We start from the raw sequence: 19,736 nt of genomic DNA on the forward strand, positions 1-19,736 counted from the left end.
CAATTTGGGATTACATCTGAAGTTAGGGATAACAGCAAATGAAGTACTTGATTGGACTTCAATTAGTCGTGTCCGTATCAAATTTGGGCACCTAAGACTGAATCTAGTGTTGTTCAAAAGCATAAAACAGATGTTCTTATTATTTTCTTAATTTGCACCAATTATTACAATTTAACTTAACACTAGAATTGGATTAATATAAAATTTTCTTTATTAATTGTTTGAATCAAATAAAAATAAAGTTTAGAACCGCTTTAAATGCGTATTTGGAAAAAAAATGGATAATTAAGTTATTCTAGTACTTTATTCTGAGCATTTTACGTATGAATGTTGTGCATGCAAGTCCTCAAGTTGATTTGAATGCCTGCTTGACTGGAAAATACAAAATGTACTTAGTACTTACGTATTTGAGTCAATAATGGAGACAGCTAAACTGCAACTTGAATGATTTCTTCCTTGGGATTGGTTTTCAGGGTAGATTAATTTGGAAATCATTCTGTAAGATGGTTCTTGAATCTTGCTGTCTCAAATCCGAAAATTGAACTTGGTTTGGCAGGCTTAACTCTCATAAAGTTAAAATCTTTTCGTTGGGCATGTACTAAAAGGCAAAAGAAGAACCGACTAAAAAGAGGTCCATTGGATAGGATCTGAATCAGTTGATGATTTATTTTTCACTTGTACTGAATCTTAGAAGATTTAGGCTATTTGTTGCAATTTTTGTGGATTTTCTTAGTCTTCACCCAAAGATGCCACTTCGTTCTTCTTAGCTTAGAACTCCACCTTACCAAATCTATCATGCAATAATATATGGCGAATGGTTTTTCTGTTATTTTTTGGTCCATTTGAATTTTTAAAAATGAGATGATGTTTAAAGTAAAAGATTTTCTTTTACTCTATTTAATTAATCAATTCAATTAAATGGAGAATTACTTGGTGGTTTAAAACTGGTGGTATTATATCTTCATCACTCCTCTTTCATTCTCCTGATGCTGTCTTGGTTCCTAAAACTATTAGATTAAAGAATTTTAAGAATGTTTGGTCAAGTGCTCCTTATAGTTAGCTCAAATTTAAATATTGATGGTTCGTCAAAAAAAAAAAAAAAAGACCTGATGATGCTAGAACAGGCTGGATAGCACGAGATGATGTAGTAGGATTATATCAAGGAATATTACTAGGAGTATTAATTAAGATGCTTTTTTTTTCGGAATTAAGATGCTAATTTATCATTTTTTGTGTTTGATGCATTAATTCTGTCAAAGTTCAAACAATTAATTAAATAAAAAAAATGGGATTCAAATGTTTTTTCTTTATACTACCAGAATTGGATAAACACTGTTTTAAACATAACTGGTCTCTCTTAATTATATCTTCCCGAGTCACAACACAATATTTATTAGTAGAGAATGGTACAATCCAAATCCAATTTTTCAATCCTAATTAAAGTTCAATGTGTTTTCTTCTTGCTCGAAAGTTGTCTTCCCTTCAATCAGTGATACAATCGTTTATAATAATAATTTCATTAAAAAAATTGATTCAATTGATTAATTTACAGGAAATGCAGTTTGCTCATGGCTGCTAACTAAGGCCTAAAAGAAAATTAATAAATAAAGAAATACTTTGTTGATGAATGGCTAAAGGTATGGGTATGGCCGGTAAGGGAATTTATCCGCACCCACCAAACAAACATAGTGCACACGCTCACATTCACGTAACCCGTTGAATAAAAAAAGGAATCCAGAAAGCTCTGGTACCCAAAACGGCTAAAAACTTTTGAAACCATAACTCTTTTCCAGCATCAGCCTTTATTACAACAAGTTCCGTATGCAAACTTCTCCACTGTCAGACAAACAAAACGACATCTCAACTCCTACACACAAAACTATGTCACTAGTCCCCGCCCCACAACCATCACAGCCTGACGGGCCGCTCTTCGCCGAGGTCGACATGGGTGGCGACTCCTTCGCCCCCACCATCCGAGCGACCGTCGTCCAAGCTTCGACCGTTTTCTACGGCACCCCTGCTACTTTAGATAAGGCGGAGAGATTGTTGGCTGAAGCAGCAGGGTACGGGTCCCAGCTGGTGCTGTTCCCTGAAGCCTTTGTAGGAGGATATCCACGTGGCTCGAATTTTGGTGTTACCATTGGGAACCGAGCTGCTAAAGGGAAAGAAGAGTTCCGGAAGTATCATGCTTCAGCTATTGATGTTCCTGGTCTGTATCGAAGAGTTACTTGTTTTTTTTTCTTAAGAATTGTTTATTAATTTTATACTGACAAGAGTGCTAATGATGATGTTTTCTTGAGATGATTATGTTAATGGATGATTTGTTGGCTTGCAATTTTACATTGTTGTTATTGGGTCGATACGATTTTGCAGAAAAAGTTTTTTTCTTGCTTTCTTTTTCCCTCTGTACTTTACTGATAAACTTGTCAGATATTGGATGATTGGACTGTTTTGACTGAATGTTTTACTTTCAATTTTGGCTGAAAAAAAAGCTTGAAACTCTCTTTGAATTCGGAGCTTGAGGAGGGGCATTGAGGTTTATAAAATGGAAAGAGATCTATTTCCTTTTTAGTTATTCAATCCAATTGGGTTTTTCTGTAGCAAAAGAAAGAAAACATCATTTTGGTGGGAAAATGGGAGTTACTTTGGAGAACATGCTATGACTTAGATTGTGCTATATGGTCATGAAAATGTTTCCTTTGAGATTGTTTATTGATGAGATTGACAAGCACAAATATTGCCTGCTGACTGCTGGCGGACACAGAGCGATGCATTCGTTCTAATGTGGTCAAATCAGATGTAGTATTAGTATTAAACCGGAAATCCAAGTTTGGGGAAAGTTTGATTGGGAAACTATGGAAGTATTATTTTTGTATATACATTTATAATAGTTTTCACTGAAACTCTTTGTACCTTATCATCCTTTGCAGTTTGCGAATCTATTTGAAACTTAATACTTATCAAACAAAGTATGCAACTCTCTTTACACATCTTGTTACATATCTGTGGATTATGCTAATTGCAGGTCCTGAAGTTGACCGTTTGGCAGCCATGGCTGGAAAATATAAGGTGTACTTGGTTATGGGTGTCATAGAGAGAGATGGATATACTTTATATTGTACAGTTCTGTTTTTTGACTCTCAAGGTCGGTTCCTGGGGAAGCACCGAAAAATCATGCCCACAGCATTGGAGCGTATTATTTGGGGATTTGGAGATGGATCAACAATTCCAGTTTTTGAGACCCCAATTGGAAAAATAGGTGCTGCCGTTTGTTGGGAAAATAAAATGCCACTTCTAAGGACAGCAATGTATGCAAAAGGTTAGATTTTTAGACATGTATTTATATTCTAACACTAAACTATATTGCAGGCATATTGTAGATACCCAATTTTGGTTAACTATTTTGAAGTACTATGTTACAGACAAATTGCATTAGGAGTGTTCTAAGCACGGAAGCGTCCAGGAGTGTTCCAAGCAAGGAAGCGCCTAACGGTGTTCTAAGTGCAAAAGCACTTAAGAGTGTTTCAAGCGCAGAAACACCCAGGGTGTTCCAAGCTCATAATCTAGCTGTAATAATATTGTGTTATTGGTCGCAAGTTTTATCACTCACTTCTTGGACATAGTTTGCTATTCATAATTAGGTCATAGCTTTAAACGCTCATATAAAATGTCATTCTCCTTCCTACTAGGTTGAGGATTATTCTCCCTAATATGAGGTTGAGAATCTCTTTTGGCCGCATACAACAATTCTTGTGAAACATTCATATGTTTGCAAAGAATGAAATATGGAATAGAGTAGTTCAATAAAACCACGAGAAAAGCAAAGTAAATGCTTACTTTGGAAAATAAGTCTATGAAATCAGAAAAAGAAGATCAAGGAAAAACTAGTTAAGTATGAAGTTTAGAGGGCAAGAAGATCTATCATTTTCAAATATGGAAAAGTCGTCTAATCTTCTTCGCAACTCCATCTTCCGATCTCTCACTGAAGCCATCTATACACTCCAAAAGCTTCAAGTTTTGCACCCAGACTAAAATGCAATGAAAGTCTTCCAGATGAGTGTCAAAAGCGTTGAGTCTATGACTTATCACTGGAAAAGACAACATATGAAAATAAGAAGCATTGCAAGTTGTAGTCAGAACACATCCAAGAGAAGCATTGCGAGTTGTATTGGAACACCTATCGAAGAAAAAGAAGTATTGTGAGTAGAACACCAAGTATTATTATGTGCATCTCCTTATTTTATGCATAACTCTTTATAAGAATTTTTATACAATGGGCTAATTGTAGACATCCAATTTTGGTTAACTATTTTGAAATATTGTATTATAGACAACTTACATTAGGGGTGTTTTAAGTACGGAAGCGTCTAAGGTGTTCCAAGCACAAAAGCGCCTAAGGGTGTTCCAAGTGCAAAAGCACCCAAGAGTGTTTCAAGCGCATAAGCATCCAAGGGTGTTCCAAGCGTGGAAGCAGACTATTCCAAATGTGGAAGCATCCAGAGGTGTTCCAAATGCAGAAGCACTCAAGGGTGTTCCAAGCAGAAAAGCGTCCAAGGGTATTCCAAACACGGAAGCGGCCCAACGTGTTCCAAGCAGGGAAGCGTTCAAAGGTGTTCCGAGCATGGAAGCGCATTCCAAGCGCGGAAATGCTCAAGGGTGTTCCTAGAGTGAGAGCACTTAAGAGTGTTCCAAGCACAGAAACACCTAAGAACAAGCATGGAACAGTTGTTTGTACGGAAAAGTGAAAGTAACTCAGAACAAGTAGCAGGGTTCATGAGTTACCTTCACATTTGGGATGTTTTAGAGAGTTGGGCTTGGTGGCTCAGATGTAAAGATAGTTAAGAGGGCTTTCTCTTAACGTTTCCTTGAAGTACATGTGCTTTATTTACCCCTTTGATCTTTCTTTGCTTTTGAAGAACACATGTGGCGCATTATCAAGTGTTAAGACTTCATTACCCAAAACTTACACCCACTACCCAATTATATAGTCATTCTTTTAATATCTTTATTCTTCCATGACAAGCACGTTCTCCCATTATTGAACGTGCTCTTCTAATTACCCCTAAGAAAATGCTCTTGTTCAGTAGAAATATGAAGGCCTTAGAGATTGAAAGGTAATCAGAAATCATTAGACACCAAACATAGATTATCTTGAAGCTCTCTCTAGACTCCTCCAAACAGACTTTCTATTCGGCTTTTCCCATTCGTCGTAATCTGCCACTTCCACTATCTTTTCTCATCCCTCACCACCTTCCATCCAAAGCACTTACGCTTCAAGGGCTGCTCCAGTCTTTCTCTCTATCGCCTATAGCACATTCTGATTCACTCATTGCAACACGTCCTTTCTCCCTAGCCAAAAGAACCCTCTACACATATTAACTTTGACAGCAATCTTTTCTCCAAGCTGCCTAGTTTATTCAATGTTTTCTTTCATTCATATTTTTTTTGGAGTAAATATCTATTTTCATTCCTATTTATGGGTTTGGGAGGACTAGTTCATATGGATTCTAGCTTAAATAAGAATGGCCCATTACTAGAATGGAACCCTTTTTTAATGGTTGGAGGCCTTTTAAAATGTGTATTTTATGATCAGTATGCAAAGAATGAGCTTTTGTTTGAGAGAGCTGATGTGATATTGGCTGGATTAACTTGAAATTTTGGTGGACCATTAGGGTCAAATACTTGTCTGTTTAGTCTTTCTCTCTCACACAGTTATGCAAGCAAGCAAGTGCAATGCCTTTGTTGTATGCATGACTGTCAGTGACCGGATAAGGATACATGATCATGTTAGGCCCAATTTAATCCAAAATCAGTCATATTGAACTCCAAAGAATTATCCAGCTGCAAAGGTTTAGTTTTGCAGAATTTACTCAGCATCGGAATTAGAGAACTGTCGTATTTCAGCTCCTAGAATTTGCGTCATAGTATCTGTTCACCATCTTATGCATTTTAGAAGAAAATTTACCTTCTAATGAAATGTAACTGTGATCATCAATCGCATTCATTTTATGAGCAACATTTGTGGAAACCACTTGTTGAGCTTTCTAGTTTAACTTATGGAAGTTATTATGCTTTAACTTTGCAAGGCTTAATGTTTGCAGGTGTTGAAATATATTGCGCACCTACTGCTGATTCCAGGGATGTCTGGCAAGCATCAATGACCCATATCGCTCTCGAGGGTGGGTGTTTTGTTTTGTCAGCAAACCAGTTCTGTCAAAGGAAAGACTACCCACCTCCTCCAGAATATCTGTTTTCTGGGACAGAAGAGGAACTCACTCCAGATTCTGTTGTCTGTGCTGGAGGGAGTGTGATTATATCACCATCTGGAGCTATTCTGGCAGGACCCAATTATGATGGGGAGGCACTTATATCAGCGGATCTAGGTCTGTACTGTTATATTTGACTTAATATCTCCTAAATTTTCTTTCTAACTTGATAGAAACATACAAGATTATTTACATTTGTTGTTCAGGGAGAATGTAGCAGAAAGTGTCTTAAGTTGTTAATCAACCATTCAGAATATTGTTATTTTCTGGCCTCCTGTCATTTGGCTCCCAGATAAAATACAAGGGTGATGCAGAATAATTTTCTCAAGAATTTGATGAGAAGTGAGATCAATAGTCCAAGGTGTTCTTTCTCTTGGACTTGAACTTGGACTATTGATGATCCCACGCCTCATAATTTCTTGAGACACTTGTTCTGCATTAAAGGGTGCACTGGAAGGTGACCATCAATGCTATGCTGAGAATGGTTTCTATGTTGCATTTTGAGATGTCAATGTTTTCAGTTACACAGGTGTCTGTGTGCGTGTGTGTTCTGAGTGTGTTAACTGATCCTTTTTCTTAAGACCACAACATCACATCACCAATAACATAGCACCTGACACACTCATTCTGTCTTTAGTTTTCAAAAACCCTTAAAATCTCAAATTGTAAAGGGAGTAAAGGGCTTTCAAATTTAAGTTTGATGATAACTTGGTGTTCATCTCTTATATTTTAAACTTAAAAACCCTGATAAAGTTTATTGACAGTCTTCAAAAAAAAAAAAAGGCTGGATATTATGTTTTTGAATGGTTTTCTGGTGACACAAAGAAATGTCTAAGTTTTCTCTACCAACCACTTCGTGTCGGTCATTGTATCTGGTTTCAGATATACCCAATTATTGGGAAAACTTTTCCTATACACTGCACTGCATATGAAGTTGACTAGCTTTCGGACAGACCATGCCTAGTACATTTTAAAGGCAAAATATACGGTTTCAGTTCCTGAAAAATTATTGTACCTGGGCTGTAAGTGTAGGCTGTAGGGTTTAATTTCTTTCTCTTCCTCTCTCCATAGTTTATGTTTGTGTTTTGTGTGTCTACACGTGTTTGTCTCTCTCCTGTCTTCCTGTCCAAATTCTTGTAGGCAGGTTATTGTTTCTGATTGGTCCTAAAAGTAACGTCCGTTACACTGTTACTTCTCCACTCTGATTATATTGAGTGTGTCAAAGCTTAGAATGATGTCTGAAAACTTGGATTTTAGTTTTCTTTGGTGACTAACTCAAATCAATGATATCACCAAATGGCTCTCAGATCTTGGAGAAATTGCACGGGCGAAATTTGATTTTGATGTGGTTGGGCATTATTCAAGACCAGAAGTGTTTAGCTTGGTTGTGAGAGACCATCCAGCAAAGCCAGTTACTTTCACATCAGCATCTGAGAAAACTGAAGACGCTTACAAATAGTTGTGGTCTTAGGACCAAGACTTGTCTCAGTTTGCCAAAGTACAGTCCCCTCAGTAATAATCAGATGAATAAAATGTTGTAATGCCATCTTATAACTGCTGTATTTTCCTGTATTGAATTTGCCATATCTTTCAACAGATGTAAATTGTTAATACAAATTGATAAGTAAAACTTACTTTGTGATTATGTGTATCTCCTCTAACGTTTAAACTCAGTAGTGATACAAGTCTGCTTCTGTTAATCTCACACGAATTTGCTTCATAGGTGCTGCACCAATTAAGTTTTTTATTCCCACTAGAATGAATATTCTTGAGTGTCAATTTTCTTAGTTTGAAATTTTGGAATTCATTAGCTCGAATGGAGGAAGTTCAGTCCCTTCTGCTCAATCAAAGGAAGTTCGAATAATTGGACGTATTTTCTGTAAACTGTGCGTATAATTTATGCTGCTCTTCCTCTAATGCTCAATTTGGTTAGCTGGGACTTAATCTCGTGCCTAACAAAATATTTTGAAACTTTTAGTAGTTTTGGTCTTGAGTAAAAGTCATGTCAATAATTAGTGTTGGTACTTTGTTAAACAGCAATGGTGTTGACTCTCTTGCCCAACAGCAATTTTTCATCTTAATGGGTGGGTATGGCCTTTGGGGATTGGCTGAATCATGGGTAGATGGAGCCCATACCCCTTTTGCCCAATTTGCAAGACCTAAACACTGTTGGAACTTTTGACTTGTCCTAGTAGCATTCATTTCTTTGTTGGCAGTGTCAAGTATGCCAGGGCTTAACTCAAGTAGTAAGAATGGAGTGGCTTTCGAGCAAAGATTCTGAATACAAGTCGTGCTGCTCCTTCTTGTGCAAAAAGAAAAGCATTAACTGAGTTGGAGATGAACTTTTAGGTTAAATGGTTGAGTGCCAAAACAGAAGAGATGAGTCCCAGTCGAGTACTTGATACGAGACAACATCAACTGTTGACTGAACCAAATTTTTTGGATGGTACTCTTTTCCGAGTTCAATTAATGGAATTTAGGCAGCATTCAACATCAGTTCAATGATGGAAATGTGTCCAGCAAATGCTTATTAGTCAAATAATTGGAGATGAGACTTAAAAAAGACCTTGGGGGCCGGGAGAATGAAGAGATGAGAAACTGATATTTTTATGAGGAAAAGCGCCAATGTCCAGTTATTATACAAGCCATGTGAGCTGTTGGGAGTTTTGTCAAATGTAGATTCTGAAAGAATCCGTTCTACACAATTGGTCGAATAAAGTCACATGGATGATGGTGACCTAATATGTACAGAATACATATACTACCAAGCTACATGTTGGAAATAATTGAGAACAATGTATAAATATTTAATTATATAAAATGGTTAGTCAAATCCTGTCTCAAACATCATCTTTTTCTACCTAAATGAAGTCTTCATCTCTACATAATTGAGGGGTGGTTTGGTCATCATTCTTAGACTTCGGTTGTCAGAGTTGGACCCAAAATACAAATATATTGAGAATAGAACACAACAGAAAGGTTAAAACTAGGCTGCCAAGAAGTGCCTGCTGATCACGCTTCAAATTCAAAGAACATGGAGAAAGAAGACACAGGAACCCTTAGCCTATTCTCTGTCTCAATCCTCTTAAATTCCAATTCAGCCTTAGCAGAGTACTCTAAATGAAAAGCCACATGGATTGCTGGACAGTGCATAATCAAATAATGGTTCAAGCTAGCCGTTATAAGTCAGTTTCTTTGTCAGAATTTAATAACAATGCAATAAGAACTGACACTATCAGCTCAGTCGAGCAGTTGCTATGGCTCAAGATTTATGGTTCAAAGACTCGGGGGGGGGAAGAAATAAGAAACTGCTATTTTCAGAAGGAACTCATCATATTGTAGACATCAAAGTGTTGCATTTACTCCCTACCTCTGAAAATAACATTTTGTTCTACTTAAAAAGGCTCAAAAGATAAGCACTAAGAAGTATTCTGCCAAACTGTGTGTACTCAAAGCACAACTTGTATCCATAAATTATACCAAATTCATACAGCCTAAACGTCTATTTACAATCTCGCTTTTTGAAGTTTGACAATTGATCAACATAAACAAATTAGCCAGTGAGAATGTTTGAATTTCAAGAAAATGCAACAAAGCATTAGTCAGATAAGCAAAAGAAAAAGTAACAACAAGAAGTTTCTTCTCCCTTAGCTTGTTGAAGTTCGGCATTCACCTCTGGTGCCAACCAGCTTAGGCTTCAAAATGTCCCTCTTCAACACTGGTGAGCCTGTGCTGCTAGGCTCCTGAAAGCGCATGGACTGGCTCCACTGCCGGGTTGGACTGGAAAAGCTTTGGATGGGTGCAATTTTATTACTAGATAATATGTGATCTCTAAGACTCTTAACTGATCTGTATCTTTTAATTTCATCTTCATAATCCTGTGCCTTAACTTGTGAAGCAAAATTGTATATCTGATCCCTCTCAAACCCATCTAACTTTCGCTGGATTTTAAGGCCAAAATCCCAATCTGTAGAATTTGAACTTCCTCTTTCTAAGCAAACACTTCCCCATGAAATTTTCTCAGAGATAGATTTCTGCCCCTTATTTTCTTTTTCAACAGAAATCCTCTTTGGTTCACCTTCAACATCATTTCCACAAGCATAACTCCACTTGTAGCTCCTGTCATTGTTGTCCATATTTAATTCAATGGAGTGAAGATCACTATCGGCTGAGTCATCTGCTTCACACTCTTCTCCATCCGCAACTTCACTTTTGTCCACATCTTTATCTACTGCTTGACAGGATCCAAAGTCAATAGTCTTCAAATAAGCTTCAAGCTCTTTGATACTCTGCAGATTTGGAGAACCATCACCATTTTCTTCATTTATTTTGGTTCCTAGGTAAGCCTCAAGTTCATTTCTCAACTTTTCAACAACTGCATTCTTCTCCTCGAAATGATATTTAGCCTCAGAAAGCTTCATCTGGACTCTCTCCTCTCGTAATACATCAGCAAACTGAAGCATTTCTCTTTCCTTCTCCACCTCTTCCCTCACTTTAGCTGATTCTCTTTTCAGTTCTTCAACCGTGGCTCTATCTTCTCCAATACCTCTTGCCAACTCATCACAGACTTGCTCCAATATTTCTTTTGCCCTCTTCTCACTCTCAAGCTCTTTTGTTGCCTTTGACAGAGATTCCTTTGTATCAGCCAATTCTTTTCCAAGCTTCTTGTTTAATCTCTCTGTTTGCCTCCTGAGTTTCTTCTCTACCTCAAGCTCTTCTGCTATGCATGCTATGGCATCACGAATTCTCTCACGCTCCTTTCTCCTCCAAGCTGCCTTTTCTTCTGCAAAATGTCTCATGAGGTACTCAATTTCATTGCGATTAGATTGTTGCTCTCGGATCAATTGATCAACTTGGATGCGAGCTCTATCAAGCTCAACACGTAGGGCAGAGACAAGGGACATGCCTGATGAATGTTGCTCTTCAAGACCACAAATCCGATTCAAAACTTTTAGGAGTTCTTTAGAAGTGGCTAGGCCATTACTGACATCCTTTAATCGAGTTCTAATTCCAATTACACATCCAGCATGATTTTTAGCTCTAGAATGAGTTTCAATCTGCAATCATGGCATGAGATCAGTAAAAATATTTTTGCTTACTTTTCCTATTCTCTGTAAAATAAGGATTCAAATAAAAGTATATTGCAGTAAATTATCAAGTACCAAACTAAATAACATTAATCAAAGTAAAATGCATTCTCTCAGACAATGAAAAAGAAGCAAAAACAATACTGATTATTAAAATTCCTTGATCAGTATATATAGTTATATTATTAACCAAATATACAAACAAATGGACACAAAAATAAAAAACCACAATTAAAAACGTGTGATCCGCAATAAATTATAAAATGCAGATTTTGGAGCACAAAGAAACTGTTGGTTAGCAATTCAAACTTGAGAATATCTAATACAAATACCTTGTTGCAAATTAAAAGGTGGGTATTTCTGTGCAGATGTCATTATCAATGTTCCCTTTCCATTTTCAAGATAAAAACATTGAAGAGAGAGCCATTTTGAAGAAAACAACAATAGAGCATGCATTTGCCAAAATATCTTCTGGGGAACTCTCTCAGTTTCCTACTTCATATGTTCTCATAATTTTTCTTTTCAAAAAATTTTGCTGAACATGACACCTAACAAGCCCCGACCAAAAGGGGAAAAAAACTGAAATCAAAGCCAAAGAAAATTAATTTTCAAAAATTTTTATTACCTCCATCACACTAGCATTGCCAACAGAGTCCAAGCTCCCCAACTTATAATTAGATACTTCAAGCTTTTGAGAAACAACTGAGGCTCTTCTCCTATGAGATTTGGTTCTGGCTCGATCCATCTTCTATAAAATTCAACAACATAACAAAACAAAATCAACAAAAAACACCAAACTTCCAATAAGATATTTTTATATATATAAAAAATGTTTTCTGAAACTTCAAAATGAGAAGAAAGCATGAAAATCCCACCTCTGATATAGGACTATAAGACGGATCAGACAAATTTGGCGGCAAAGTATGAGCCATTTTTGCAACTCTAGGCGCTTTTCTCCTCTTATCTTTCTTCTGCAACTCTTCCTTAGCTTGTGGGGAAGGGATTGTATTAATCTCCCACAAAGTGGCAGCAAGTTTTCTAGCAGAGACTGAGGCTTCTTTGGTTTTGTTAACAATCTTTGGTGAACCCTTGGTGGGAAATTCAGCACATGGCATTGCTAAAGAAGGTGACTTGGTTGATGCTGATTTCCATGTAGGAACAGGGGTAGTTGATCCTGCTCTTTTTCCCACTAAAATTGCACGCTTGAATCTGTATTTTTGGATTAAAGATGATGATGAAGATGAAGAACAACCTCGTTTCCTAATCTTACATGCCCTTTTACCTTTTACCTCCACGTTTTGGTGTTGTTGCCATGACATTGTATTTTTCAGCGTGTATATTTTTTTGTTCTCATAAGAATATGGTCTCAAAGCTCAAATATGATGACCCGTTTTCAAGACTCTCAAGCATTTTGGGACCAAAAGTTTATATTTTGGATACAATTCTATACTAGAAACAAGGGTAAAGATCTCATTGGAATTTAGAGAAATGAACCAAATTTTGAAGATCTCTTTTCAAAGAATGGAAAGTTTTTAAATGAGATAGAGAGAGCCAAGTGAGAAAAAGATCGGGAAAGAAATTTGATTTGGTGAGTACCCTCTATCTTTTCTTTTTCGGTAAGTCCCAAACTTGTTGCCTTGAATTCATCAAAGAAAGCAACGAAAGCGACAATCAAAGATTCTGCTTCTTCTTCTTCTTCTGGTTTTCACAGAAGAAAGAAACAGTCTAAAACACTAGAAAAAGAAGATCCAAAAAGCTTTTTCAAGAAGTGGGCAGCTGTCAAAAAAAATAGAAGGAATGTCGAAAGATGTGAGAGAGAGAGAGAGAGAGAGAAAGGGAAGGATTTCGAGCTGTTTGCTTCAAGTGTCGTTGGCTTTGATTCTGAAACATTGAGAGGGAAAGAAAGGAAGAAGGAAGAGAAAGTGAAAAGTAAGAGATTATTAGAGAGTTGGGTTGATTAAAAGACGAGAAGGGACGACGTGGCGTACACGTGAGATAGGGTGCATTCAATCAGGGACGTGCATGTGTAAACGAACGGTCAGTATCTTGACTCGATTCTCTGTATTTATTTTGTCTGCCTCCGCCCCCCAAATCTCATTCCCTCTGTTTTCACCATAAATTTTGCTCCTTTACCCATTTTACTTCTCAATGTTTTAACTTATTAGCTTCTTCGTTAATGTCACCTCTCCCATTGTGCAATTATGATACCCTGTCTCATCTATCATTCACCAATCTATTGAAAATACATAATTTGCTAAAATATTACCATCAACTATTAATTTGATTATTTTCTTCTAATTATTGCTTAATGAGTTACTTTCACTAATTAGAGCAGTAAGGTATGCATTAAGTTTATATTTAAAATAATGAATCAAGTTTATTATTTAATTTTGAATTAGTCTAATTCTGTTGTTGTATTTTTTTTACTTTAATTCAAAAATAAAATTTAATGATGAAAAAAATATTCTGTGGAGAAATAATAGAATATTTTACAAAATATTTTATATAATTCAATTATTATTTAATTTTATTTAAGTCAGAGCAAACGATCTCTTACGGATGTGCCACGATCGAATATTTTGATGGTCGAAATAATAAAAGTATCTTAGATGAGAGAGGATTGTGTTCTCTTCGAGCATGTATCCTCCAGATGTAAAAGAAAAGGAAGCTCCTTTTTCCTTTTTGAATGAGAACCTGTTGAGATTTCAAACAACCTAAAAGGCATATACTATATTGGAAAGGGGAAAAACTAGGAGGGGCTGAGGAGATAATTTGCACATGAGGCAAGGGGTAGTTTACAAATAAGGGAATAAGGGAAAAAGTACAGAGTAATAATTGTGGACCATACAATTAGTGGCAGTACATCCCTAACTTTATCAGTCAATCAATCAATCAATCAATTAACCAGTATCTTCCCACAAGCAAAGCAAAGGAAAGGAAAATATAATAAGGGAAAAAAATTTAATGGAGGGTGAGGCCATGAGGTGGGGACCCACTAACGGCTCAAATCGTTTGGGATTTTCCTTCCCAGCTGTTTCTCTTGGACTCCAATATATAAATATTTCAAATTTGGGGGGGGGGGGGGGTCCCACTATTTTTGGCAACGTAGTAAGCCACTCTGATAAAATCACAAACTTGGGTTAAAATCAGGAGGGGTGGTCCATGAATCACCATGGTGTTTGTGATCATAGGACCTTTTCAGGGTGCGTCGGTTGATCTTCATAAGTGGCAGTGGTCCTTTCCTTTTCTTTCCTTTCCTTTCCTTCTGATCATCCATCCCACTTGGAAAAATTTTGGGTCTAGTTCTTGGTCTTTATCACATGAAAATTTTGACAATTCACGCTTCTGAAAAATCTCACTGGGGAGAATGCGGCCCCCTGTTACCATATCAATACCATAATATTAGATTGAACCTGCCAACTATGGTGTTGACATTTGCCAAGTTTCGATTGGTTTGAGGGTGGATATGCGATGATAAGTTAGATTGACATGTAGCCCATTATCACATGATACTCTTGATTTCTTTTTTCTTTTAATAACCCCCAATGATGTCTTTCCCTAATTAACAAAATACTAATTGAGAAAAAAAAAAGATATCATAGGTTGCTAATTGAAAAAAAAAAAATCGTAAGGTGTCTTGTGAAAAAATTGAAACCATACTAAGGTAAGTACAGTTAATTATTTTAAGGATGACGAGTGCTTTGAGACATATTTATTTTGATTATTTCTAAATTCATTTTCTTTTGATTAAAAATATATTTAATATTTAATATATTCCAAATGTATTTATTTACTTACATATAATTCTTTTAAAGTAAATTTAAGAAAATGTATGCTAAGGAGGGAATATATCTAGCAATGATCTGTTTGAAATCACTATACATTCTATGTTAAAAACATGTTTATTAAAATCACTATAATTAAAATTTCATACCATTAAAATAATTTTAAAAAAGAAAAATAAAAATCTCTTTGTCATAAAACTAATTTTAGTATCTTAAAATGGTAATCTTATTGAACTAATAATTTTTTTTATCTTTTGATTTGTTTGGAGAAGACAGTGGTATAATGCATCAACATCTGCTCGAAAAAGAATATAATAGTTTGGTTGAAAATAAATAAAAAGTTCTTTGACAATAACATTGTTATGGTTATTATTGCAGTCGTTCCTTACTCGACAAATTGAATCAAGAATTTACTTGCTGCTATAAAGATTTGGAGCAAAATGCATTTGGGTTTATATTTCATTGCTTCATAATGAAAAATAGTAATAATAAAGCTGCATGTAACAATGGCAAGAACAACAGCAATGATGACAAAAATTAATGTTTTCTGCATTTGAAAAAATTATCATTACTCAAAAGAGTAATTACAGATATATATATGTATTTACATTAATTCAAATGCTCGAAAATGTTCCAGTCACATTATTGAGTAGCAATAATCGCAAATTTCTTCAAAGATCACTAATAATAAATATCCAATGAGAAATTATTATATTAAGCTTCTAGTAGAAGAAAACAATTTGTTTCATCAATTGCCTTTCTTTAAGGTGGCTCTATGTCTACTCTCTGTAAATCCCTATGGTATGCCAATTTAACTACGTACCTATCCAATGGAATCAAATCAAATGACTCTTAGTTCGTGGAAAAGAAAATACTACTCCTAACTACTCCTACTTTTAAACATGAGATTATATTCGAAATGTCTCAAATTAATTAGAAGATTAGAATGAAAGATAGAATTATATCAAATGAGCGGGTATTAGCTTCAATATTCCAAATATTGCCCATAGATTGGCAAAAAACATTTGAATGTTGAACATTGTCTGTAGGAGGTTGAAGTAGTGAATTCTAATAATAATAATTAACAATAATTAAAAGTACGTAAACAAGTGTGATGATTTAGTAATAATTATGATAAGTATCAAATTTAGATAAAAATCTTAAATTTGAATTGTACGACATATATTTAATGATAAACGATAATGCTAAAACTTGAATGCATTGTGTACATATTAATCTAACCGAATAAAATCTCTTGAAGTTCAAAAAAGGATAATAACTGTGCGCTCAATAAAATACTTGGTCGGGACCATGAAACAGTTCGTTTCCTAACGTTGTCAAAGGAGCTTGCGTTTTTGCATGGCTATAAAAAATAACAAATAAAACTTCGGATGTCCTTATGTAGCTTTTTGAAGGTCCCAATTAATTAAGCTTGAAGTTGCTGCTCATCCTACTCTCCTGACATCAATAAAACCTACACTAACCTCAGCTACTTGACTGTAATATAAGTATATCAACTAAACTTTTGTAAATAAATTTGTCAACAATATATAGGTGAAATCTTAATAGATTTGGGGGGAAAAAAAAGATTAGTGTACCCTAAAAGCACCCATGCAAGAAATTTGTCCATATGGATGAACCGTGAATGAAACGCAGTGTTTAGATGGAGACCGTCATATGATGAAAGAGAAGGGGTGAGTGCATAAAGGCTTGTTAAAGGGGGGGTGGCGATGGCGTAAATACTGTATGCTCTTTGTTTTAATGTTTTTGGTCCAAAGGCTTGTTAACGTAAACAGTTGACACATTTATGTTTAAACCGTGTAGTTGGCCGCGAAATTTAAGAACCAAAGGCCCACGTCAATGGCGTATAGGTGTCTTCTTATTTTTGAAAGATGTCGATGGCGTATGGCTGTGTCAAGTGGCCTTTTTATTTGAGGCAAGTCGCTCTGTATTCAAGGTCTGCTTGTACGTTTGGAGTGGCATTCAGGATGGGGGATTCAACGGCTACTTTTTACTGATATTTAATCAAAAAAACAGGGCAAAAAAGGGAGATGCTAAGGACGGTCTGCAATAAAATTTTAAAATCCCTAATTTATCAATTAAAATGATAAACATGAATCCAAGAATTAAATTCGACTTATCTTTGAATTAAATATTTTTACGACCGAATCCATATATTAATTTATAACAAAAAAAGAAAGGGGAAATCTTTATTGATAAAAGGAAAAAGGGGAAAACCCTATATTCTTCCCAAAGTCAAAAGAAGCAAGAGTTGTTTTGGTTGGGAGAATCCTTCTTTTTCATTGAAAGGAAATAAAGGAAACGTACATACAAGTAGGTTATAGCTGCAGAATGTAAGAAAGCAAAGAGAATGATACTTTTGAACAAGGAGAAAGGAAAGGGAAGAAAAGGAGTTCAAAGAAAACCGAATATGATTCACAAACAGATTACATAGAATTTAAAAGTAATCCTCAGTCCTTCCCTTGAATCCAATTTGTCCGAAAGTAAGACAGAGGAACAATCCTATGTGCCATAATACCAGCCACAACCTGGTCATCAAAAGAACAATCATAGTTTAAATTAGACATAGCTAGATTTATTGACCAACAAGAAGAGAAAGATCACACAAGAATATACTTTTCCATAGTTTACACTATTAGGTAATTGTAAAAGAAATTTTGTTTCTCTTTTCGAAAACTTGGTCATCTTCAATTTTTCATTTTGGAATATCTGTAAGAAGTTTAAAAGGATAGGAAAGATTGGAATTTTAGGCCTTAAAAGAGGTAATAATGGATAGGTTAAATTTAAGTTGCCTTCTTTTGCTCATTAATAATTATTAAAATTATCAATACATAGATCAAAGGTTCTTAAGAATTATGGTTCTTAAGAAAAAGGTTCTTAAGAATGCTCTAATATTTGCTACCAGGATGGACTAAAGCATGAATAGCGTAAATACGAATCATGTGAGCAATGAGGTCCCATGGTCTAGTGGTCAGGACATTGGACTCTGAATCCAGTAACCCGAGTTCAAATCTCGGTGGGACCTAATCTTTTATTTTTGTAATTTGCTACAGTGGGCTACATGTTGGGCTTCAAAATTCAATGGGCTAGGTATTTCCTCTTCATAGCAGAATATGTAATTTCGTTGTCTTTTCATTTTGGGTATTGAATGCTTTATGGGCTAACACAGTAAAGAAGCCCAAATCATCATTAACGAAAAACCTTCCTCAGATCACCTCAAAATTTTGTAGCTGGAAATTGTGTGATATCATCCTAGTGCTTAGTACTTACCAAAACTGAGAAGTAAGAGGAGGAGGTGAAGGGAAGTGAGCGAGCTCAGCTCCAATGCTCTCAAAGAAAAGCCCTGTCAAGCTCTTCCCATTGATTGCTGGTATGCTCGATGGAGCTAACCACCCAATCAGCCCAAATCCTATCACGTTGAAGTCCGTACGCAGCCAGTCTCTCTCAAAGCTTCCATGATTCAATCAGACCCAAATTTATCAAAATTAACAAATCATTCAACATTCAATTAGATTATCAAATGATCAAAACTTACCATGTGAACTTGCCCCCTGAAGCACCAGCCAGCATCAAAGGGTTCCTAGCCGCCACCCGGGATTTCAGAAAGCCTGAAATCATACACCCAGAAATAAATCAATAACCTCAGGAAAATGTCTTCTTAAAATGCTCATTCTAACTAGTGTATATAAGTATTTAGTGCTAAATAGAGTTTTTAGACTTGCTTGACATGACAAATATTGCTTGCACGATCATAGATTAATAATAATTCGAAGCATAATTAGGTCAAAGAGCAAAGTTTAACTTCTCCTTTCCCAAATATAAGATACTGGTTAATTTAACAACGAACAGGTCATGGTAACAAAGTAGACAATTAACTTAATTTTGACAAAAATGTTGTAATAATGTCTATAAGCTGGTGTACCTGAAGAGAGGAATGCTTTCTTTGCTGGGGTTGATAGCAAGGTGGTGCTGCGAAGGCCGACGACGGTTGATGGGCTCGCAAATGTAGCTGCCATTTTCGATGTAATGGTTTAGGGCAAGTGGCAGATTGGTAATGACTGAAAATACAAGTAGGGAGGGTTGTGGTGGTGGATGTAAGATTGTGAAGGAGTGGGGTTTAGTTTGTTTGAAATGAGATGAAGATTTTGTGGAAGAGAAAGATTGCATGGGGTGGGTAATTGCTCAATAGTTTTGAGCCACGTTGTAGTTATGTGGATAAAGTGGGCTCCTCCTTGCCTTGTTGGCTCTTCATACTAAGAGGGAAATGGATTACGCTTTGATATGCCGATCAGCTTTCTTACCGCGATATATACGTTGCAGTATTTTGGCACTAGCTAGATTGGGGCAGTGCTTAAGATTTTGACGTACACTCTCCTTTCATTCATTATTTTCGCTCGGCATAAATCTTAGCTTGACAAGAAGAATAATATTGAATCTCGGGTATATAAGATGCTATGAGGTTATCGTTAAACTTAAAAAAGGATAGTCTAATCATTCTCATGTCTCAACATCTTTCAAGGAAAGACAAGCATACTGCATGTGAAGAAATGGTTGATATTGGATGATCACATAGGTAC

The 19,736-nt window shown here is 35.9% G+C and overlaps 3 protein-coding genes and 1 non-coding gene across 5 annotated transcripts; 2 read left to right on the plus strand and 2 right to left on the minus strand.

Annotated features, from left to right (window-relative positions):
• The first annotated feature begins 1,688 nt into the window (after positions 1 to 1,688).
• NIT4 (nitrilase 4) lies at positions 1,689 to 7,911 on the plus strand. Its single transcript, XM_007015682.3, has 4 exons — positions 1,689 to 2,209; positions 3,026 to 3,319; positions 6,102 to 6,383; positions 7,574 to 7,911. Exons 1-4 carry the CDS (start codon positions 1,822 to 1,824, stop codon positions 7,723 to 7,725), a joined length of 1,116 nt encoding a protein of 371 aa, XP_007015744.3. The 5' UTR covers positions 1,689 to 1,821; the 3' UTR covers positions 7,726 to 7,911.
• A 1,784-nt stretch (positions 7,912 to 9,695) lies between these two features.
• On the minus strand, positions 9,696 to 13,261 carry LOC18590264 (trichohyalin-like protein). 2 transcript variants are annotated; one of them, XM_088810402.1, is made up of 3 exons: positions 12,229 to 13,261; positions 11,979 to 12,098; positions 9,696 to 11,323 (listed from the first exon to the last, which is right to left on the minus strand). In XM_088810402.1, the coding sequence occupies exons 1-3, from the start codon at positions 12,670 to 12,672 to the stop codon at positions 9,914 to 9,916; spliced, it is 1,974 nt and encodes a 657-aa protein (XP_088666528.1). In that variant the 5' UTR covers positions 12,673 to 13,261; the 3' UTR covers positions 9,696 to 9,913. The 2 variants fall into 2 exon arrangements, with proteins under 2 accessions (XP_088666528.1, XP_017981945.2); XM_018126456.2 differs by having other exon boundaries at positions 11,979 to 12,101.
• A 4,149-nt stretch (positions 13,262 to 17,410) lies between these two features.
• Positions 17,411 to 19,286, minus strand: PSAO (photosystem I subunit O). The gene is made up of 4 exons (XM_007015684.3): positions 19,082 to 19,286; positions 18,695 to 18,767; positions 18,430 to 18,609; positions 17,411 to 17,687 (listed from the first exon to the last, which is right to left on the minus strand). The coding sequence occupies exons 1-4, from the start codon at positions 19,173 to 19,175 to the stop codon at positions 17,597 to 17,599; spliced, it is 438 nt and encodes a 145-aa protein (XP_007015746.2). The 5' UTR covers positions 19,176 to 19,286; the 3' UTR covers positions 17,411 to 17,596.
• TRNAQ-CUG (transfer RNA glutamine (anticodon CUG)) lies at positions 18,113 to 18,184 on the plus strand. Its single transcript has one exon. It is a non-coding gene; the product is annotated as a tRNA-Gln (tRNA).
• Positions 19,287 to 19,736: the final 450 nt, after the last annotated feature.

This window comes from Theobroma cacao, chromosome 9, assembly GCF_053813885.1.
Source record: "Theobroma cacao isolate CCN51 chromosome 9, ASM5381388v1, whole genome shotgun sequence".
NCBI classification, from domain to species: domain Eukaryota; kingdom Viridiplantae; phylum Streptophyta; class Magnoliopsida; order Malvales; family Malvaceae; genus Theobroma; species Theobroma cacao.